Source organism: Malus domestica, chromosome 11, assembly GCF_042453785.1.
Source record: "Malus domestica chromosome 11, GDT2T_hap1".
Classification (NCBI taxonomy): Eukaryota; Viridiplantae; Streptophyta; class Magnoliopsida; order Rosales; family Rosaceae; genus Malus; species Malus domestica.
The window spans coordinates 33,942,762-33,950,281 of record NC_091671.1 but is presented as its reverse complement, the minus strand read 5'-3'; the positions used below and the strand labels follow the sequence as shown (position 1 = coordinate 33,950,281).

The 7,520-nt window shown below is 38.7% G+C and overlaps 1 protein-coding gene across 1 annotated transcript; it reads right to left on the bottom strand.

Moving 5' to 3' along the window:
* LOC103448826 (uncharacterized) lies at positions 1-6,506 on the bottom strand. Its single transcript, XM_070807622.1, has 10 exons — positions 5,937-6,506; positions 5,608-5,720; positions 5,022-5,102; positions 4,896-4,928; positions 2,847-2,873; positions 2,414-2,461; positions 2,046-2,143; positions 1,873-1,921; positions 1,405-1,449; positions 1-953 (listed from the first exon to the last, which is right to left on the bottom strand). Exons 1-10 carry the CDS (start codon positions 6,307-6,309, stop codon positions 429-431), a joined length of 1,392 nt encoding a protein of 463 aa, XP_070663723.1. The 5' UTR covers positions 6,310-6,506; the 3' UTR covers positions 1-428.
* Positions 6,507-7,520: the final 1,014 nt, after the last annotated feature.

The following is a 7,520-nucleotide window of genomic DNA, read 5'->3' as shown; positions in this document are numbered from 1 at the left end:
TAACGACGTTAAATTTATCTTTCTATCGAGAAAGATGTGACTACATCAATTAACAACATAATGTTAAGTTTCTGTTACATTTCCGAGCCGAACACTCGGATCACTGCACCAAGTCAAAAATGGTTAAATAGTCTCACCTTGCAGAACACGTTTTGATGTGCTGCATACAGGTGACGGTAACTCATCGCAAGCTCAACACGCGCCTGTTATGCACGTAAATGCCTGTTATGCACGTAAATGCAGTAAACGAGCAGTCAATGTCAGCACAGAGGCTCAACTTAGTACTGCATTTCTATTACGGGTGAACAGCAGCATGTTGTGCAGTATCCTAGGTCCGTGAATGACAATGCTCATCGGACCTCCACTAGCAGTGGAAAAGAAAACCAGACACCTCAAGAACATGGCAACTTACAGGCACGAGAAGGATTCTACCGAGTCCATGCACCACCATAAGGACCAAAACTATTGGCAATATCTTGGGAATGTCTCTGCCTCCTCATCTTCTTTTTCCCCTTGTCTTTCCTTGAGCCATTTTCCTCATGCCCGCTCTTCTCTCGCCTTGAGCCATTTTCTTCATATCTGATCTTCTTCCCCACCTCCCCATTTTCTTTTCCCTTCTTACTTGACTTCTCTTTAAATGAAGCTTTCCTCTTCTTTCCTGATGATTGCCCACTGTCACCTGCAGCAGAATCATGTCCCCGCGGCAGGGGATCATCTTCATCATCTAACTGCCAATTGCCTGGTAACTCCTGATCATCATGCTCTAGCTGAACTGGCTCCCCTGCTCCAGGAAGCAAGCTATTAAAAGTTACCATTCCAGGCCCTCCTTTGCGTTCCACCAATGTCGAATCAGGCCTAATTATGGTACCGAGAATGCTCCTGTTTGGCCCTAGGCACATGATGACCTTAGGGTTTGTCAATGTAGCGTACGCCATTGAAAAAGCTGATCTAATCTGCAACAAATACAAGAAATGACGTGAGGGACGGAATGATGCGAGGTGGAGTAAGGTAGAAGAGAGATCAGCAAATTATAAGAATTGGATTTGCAAGTGCTGCAAGCCAGTCTAACTGGTTGAACCTAATGAAAATACTAGCATACGTGTGAGGCCATATGCATATGGCAGTCAGGCATCTCAGACATGTATTGACAGACATGAATGCTAAAGAGCAATGTATACAAACTTTTTACGTGTAACTGCATGCGCACATCATGCACACACAAAGGATCTATTTGACAATTACTACTGAACAACACTACTTAAGCCACCGCCGATCACCAATCATGCCAACCAGCCATTTCGTCCATCAAATCCATACACTTTACATCATTAAACTATATAAAGTGTATATTAAGGTACTCGGCGGATTTGAGGAGGGTGAGAGATCATAAATCATTCAACCAACCTGAAAATAGTTGAAGGAGCTCTTCCCGACGTCATTTTCCGGTGCCTATATAACAAACCATAAAAATTGGTCAATTATATCTGAAAGAAAGAAATTTTGGGAAGCATGGATCATCACCCCTGTTGAATTAAGTTCTTCCTTATCCCCGACACTGTTCTGAAACAGGGCCCAGGGATGTGAAAGACTGTCATTCACTAAAAGAGCATGTCTACTAAAATTTATTATTTTTCGTCATGTCAATCAACTTCCTTGAGAGGGAGCCAAACCAAGCAAATAGTTAAAAGGGATTAAGTCAACTAATTCAGAGGCCTGCTTGGGAATATCAGATTAGCATTACTTAAATGTACACTAACTGGAAACAGAAAATCAAGCAGCATTTCAAAGAACGAAGATAGTATAATTGATTATGTTCTTTGTTTCTTCCAGTCTCCCACAAAATAACCATTCAGAATGAAATCTGCAACAAACCTGGGGGTCCTCGATGGCTAGAAGAAAGGGTCGTCCATTGCTTCTGAACCTAAGAGAGGACAAACCAATTCCATAAGTTACATATAACTTTGACCAAAAGTAGAGAATCAAATTGTACATTAAAAATCTGAGAGAATATCATCACTTTCTCAAGAAGGCTATTTATTTTTTACCCTTTAACACTCTTTTTAAAAAAGGTGCCTGCTCCGTTACACGATACACCAACATCTGAAGTGTTCAATTTGCGTCCATAAAAATCAAAGAAGTTTACCTATTTAAAAAACAAAACAGATAAACAAAGACATAAGTCACAACCCACCAACTTTTCTTCATATCCTTTAAACAAATCCTATACTCTGATAATGAAGCTAAGAACTAGAACAATGAGGTGACTTCCATGGTCCACAAAACTCTGTTTACAGTTTACAACAAAATACTGGTTGCCAGGATGAAGTGCAAGTTAATTGACTTGTGAAACAATGAAACTCCAAGCAGTAATTAAGATCCTAAGTTGTCTTCTACTCGATCTAGAAAAACTTACCAAAAGAACTCCCAAGTTTTGTTCCAGAGCTCGACATTCCCCGAGGCTCTGTAGCATAAAATCATTATGTAAATCAGGCTAAAGAATTTACTAATGATGAGGAATTTGATCCATTTATCTGAATTTCACAATTACAGAAGTTGTTATTTGCTTATCTATCATCCAAACGAAAGATCATATTTGTGTAGCAATATATCTATTTCATTCTAATTGTAGAAACTTGTCCTTGGATCTCATTTGCACTCTTATGTCGATTCATTTTCTTCCACTGTAAGACTCAATGAAGCAGCAAGTTTACAGAACCAAACAAGAGAGATGCATTACAGGTATACAGCATAGACATAGTCAAGAAAGAATGGCATCAAATATTTAAATGTGTATACATAGGCAAGAAGTCATCAAATGTTAAAATGCATATTTAAGAATCACTCACATGCAACATCGCCATGATCATTGTAAGCAGTGGCGGATCCAGGAATCTTACCTCAAGGGGTCGCAGTGTAAAAATTCAAATAAAAATTAAGGATGGAAAAACATATTGAAAATGAAATCATAGTACTTTCATTCATAATTCATAACGGAAACAATATTACAAACTATAATTGTCCACGACGAGATTTCATACTTTGAAAACGAAGCATTATAGCTTCATTTTCAATACAAGCAAAAATATATCTCTCAATATAAACAAGCAAGCTATCACTCAACCATTGATCTCCCATTTTGTTCCTAAGTGGTGGACCCTTAACAATATTCATGACAGAAAATGCTATCTCCACTGAAGCAGTTGCAACTGGTAAAACTAAAGACAATGTAATGAGCAAATATACATAATTGAATACTTGATGCATCCTTGTCTCCACCATTTTTTTTGCAAGATCACCAATCCCTTCCAATTGAGAGAAATCACTACTGGAACACACATAATGAATATAAATCTCAAGTTGATCTTCAAGTGTCAAACGATCTTCATCCGAAAAGTCTTGAGGATAAAATTGAGTAAGACGAAGTAACTTTGGTTTATCAAAAGCTACATCTCCATTTTTCATTTTCTCCTTTATTTTTGTTCTTAAACAATATGTCATTCGATTTTTCATTTTCCCATTTATTTTTGTTCTTAAACGATATGTCATTCATATGCTGTGTTTCACGTGTCTCAGTTTCCAAGTCCTCTTCTACCCTATCTCTCTCACTCTATAATTGTTTAGTTAAATAGGCCTACAACAACCCTTGCAAGTCAAGCATTTGTAAACATTTCTATACAATTGAATCCTCAAGCTATCACAAACCATATACTGTAGTAATGGTTAAATCAAAGATTATGATTCCGGGTCGGTTTGCATGCGCGAGGTCGGGTTTCGATAGCCTTCATCTCCATTTTTCATTTTTTTCTTTTATTTTTATTCTCTAATTTTGATTATTTTTTAATAGTTAATGTAACTCTAGGCCCAATAAAATAATAAAATAAATTTTTGACACATCCAATGGAAAAAAAAAAAAATTTAGCACTAGTATTCAATTTGCCACATCAGCCATGAACTAAAGTTTTGACATACTGTATTTGACATCTCCTTTGGAAATGCTCTAACAAGCCCGATTCGCCTTGAATTCTTTATTTGGACTTCAAATTAGTTAACAACTTTATTTAGGCTTCAAAACAGGCAACCAACCTTTTCTATAATTTTTCAGTTAAATAAGCATACATCAGCCCCTTATATGTTACTTGCAATTGATGAGGAGTCTGTCCTTTTTTGTGTAGGTCTTGGGGGATTTGCAGGTTAAGCATTTGTACATATTTATATGCCTTTAGTACTGAAGGTTTCACATAGCATCTGCTGTAGCAATGGTTAAATCAAAGATTATGATTCCGGGTTCGAACCCCGGCAGCGGAAAACTTCTTCTTTTTTTGAATTTATCACAATTAACAGTTAAGTAAAATTATTGAAAACAAAAAGCCACGTTGGGGGGATCCTATCCTGCTCTCTCTCTCCTCTCTCTTTTCTCTCTCTCTCTCTCTCTCCCCAGACATGGAGCTTTCTTCTCTGCGGTTCCCAGCTATAACACCTCACTGCAGCACCTCATCCTCTTTGCCTCCAATTTCTGTTCGGCCCACCACTACAAAATCGGTTGCTTTTCTCTCAAGCTGCAGGACAAAGTTGTACTCAATTGGGGTGTCCAGAAGCAGCTCCAAATCCTTGCTTAGCTGCCGAAAGAGGCGAAATTCCATCTGGGTATGCTGCATTTCTCCACTCTTAAGTTTTAATTGCTCCAATTGGGCTGTCTCTCTTGGGCCCAGTGCCTTCGTCTTCTTCATCACCTGCCCAGAAACCGACGACCTTTCGTCGAACAGTTGGTGTGCAGCCAACGGGGTCGCACCAGGGGTCGCCCATCAGCTCCAAGGGGTCTCTAAGGTGGCTTCCATGGCTTCCAAGGGGTCGCGCGACCCCAATGACCCCACTGTGGATCCGCCACTGATTGTAAGGAGGGCATAGGAACCTAATCCACCAGAGTATACCTGCATATGTTATCAGAATGTTGAATTAGGCTGACTTGAAAGATAATAAAGAAAAAGAAAGACAACTTAATCTGTTAGACTGGAAAGTCATACCTCGTTTAGTTCTCTCTGTTGTAAAAAGACTTTCAAAATCAAACATAAAGGCCGCAAAGGAGGCCACTTAGATACTGCACCCTGAAAAGAGACCACAAGATAGTGTCAAGGGAAACTGAAAATAGTTAGTCCCTTGCTTTATATGTAATCTATATCATTTCAACTGGCTCCTCACATAGTTTTCTGCTTTTCTTTTAAGTGTCTACAACACTTTACTAGGTGGAAGCTGTTCAAAATTTTCTGACATTGCAACGTTTAACTTAGCAAAATTAATTTTAAATTTCAAATTCACAGTTTACCAAGTTATCATTTATTACTTCTTTTCACCCCTCTGTAATATTCTTTCATTATCAACATGCTTATATAACTATTGTTCAAAATACTGTAACTACATCTGAAAACATATTAAACCTTGATCAATGCAATGAAGAGCACAAAGTTGCAAACGCCAATGTTGAATGACCCAAAAACTTCAACCTAGAGAGCGACATTCATTGAACACCATCACGATATCATGAAATTGTTCGTGCTTAAAATCACACACCTGCACATTCGCACTCACCAATACGTAGGAAAAAAACAGTACCTTGGATCGAGGAAATATATATTTGATTAGGTCAGAGACACGTTGTACTGCTGCACTGCGTGACTCTTGTTCTTCTGGGGTTGGAGACAGAAAATCACAAAAATCCACTATCTCTGCAATACCCATCACAGATGCACAAATTTGAAGTTGCACATACACACCACATTACAATTACACAATTTTTTCCCTTGAAAGACATTGAATTCATATACAAGTAAAAGAAATAAGCAAAAAATATGAACTTTCTTCTCCGTGTATAAATATATATATATATATATATATGTGTGTGTGTGTGTACGTATTCATGCAGTTAAAAGTGCAGGAAGTACCTTTATGAAGCTGAAGCATAGGGCTCTTGAATTTACAATGGCCACGAAACCACCCGCTCTCTAGCTTCGGCTCGACTTCAAGAGCCGGCGTCGTCGGCTCGGATTGGTAAAGCGGCGTCCATGGCTCCGCTAGGCGGACAGAAGACAAGGAGGAAAGAATTGGGTCAGGTTCATCGGCGGTGACGTCGAGGGAGAAGAAATCGGGGGCGGCGGTGTCGACCGGAGCGCATTGGGGAGTGGAGAGAGTAATTTCGTTGCGGAAAACAGAGTAGGGCTCGAGGTCATCGGGCGGCGGCGGAGATTGGTTGAGGGTGGGAAGAGAGAGGGCGGGTAAGGTTTCGTAGAGAAAGCTTTGTGTCGGTGGCTCCTCCATGTTGCAGAGGCGGATACGGCGGGTACAGGAATTCGGGATTGTGGCTTGTGAGGGTTTATGCCTTTTTTGGGGAAACTTGTGAGGGTTTTGTACTTTTAAACTCGTTTGAATGTTGACCAAACAATGATTTCTGTTACGGGAAATATGAAAATTTGTAAAGGCGACCAAAGAATGTTGGTCAAACGTTGATTCCTTGACGGTAGTGAATTATATGTTGGTGATCAGATGTAACTGAAATATCTTTGTGAATTTTTTCGATCTCGAATAATAGACAGTCGTAACGAAATTACCTATTAGTTTGTTCAGTAAAAAAAAAAACTTTAATTTTACAGATGAAAAGGTTCGACTAAATTCATAGTTTTAGTTGTAAAAAAAAAATCATAGTTTTAGTTGCATTAAAATTTTTGGGATGGCTTTTTGTCTAGCTTTTCGTACCCCTTTTAGAAACTACTTGGAAATTCGCCGTACTCATCGAGAAATAGGGCATCAAGTACTATATCACTCAAGATAAAAGAGTCGACTCACCAACCATTCGAGATGGGCGGCCTCAATTGTTGCTGAAGGCGAGACATTCTTACGTTCGTTGCCCAGACCACTTCAATCATACGACCCAATGACAAAAATTTACGCCTACTCCACTGCCTCTGATTTTCAAGCTCACCAAACTCCACTCTTTGGTCTCATCCTCCTCTCTCTTTGTAGCCCCGGTTCTAGACATAAAAATCTCTCCTCGAGGAAGCTCAAGTTTTCTAAAGATAGCCTAAATTACTTTTATTTCCAGCCCAAAAAAAGGATTTGTACGTGAAGTTAAATACGAAATTGGATTCTTAATTTATTCGTGATGTTCTTGTTTAATTTTCAAAACGACATCATAATTCAAGACAACTTTTGATTTTGTGATGCAAAGCAAGTAATTACAAATGAGAAATTCTCCTAAAGTCAAATTAAGCACGTCACAAGTTCTTGATCAGTAAGGCATCACCTTGACAAACACACACAAAACCATTCTACACATATTATTACCAAAAGAAAAACAAAATGATCATTAATTAAGCAAATTCTTTTTGCCAGTCAACATGTGTGGAATATCAAACAACATTAATTACCTAATTTAACTACATCCCAAAAATCTTGACCACAACGTCTCAAACTTCTAACCGTACGATTGGTGGTTATTGAAAGAGATGAACATTGTTTGTTGTGTGCAACAA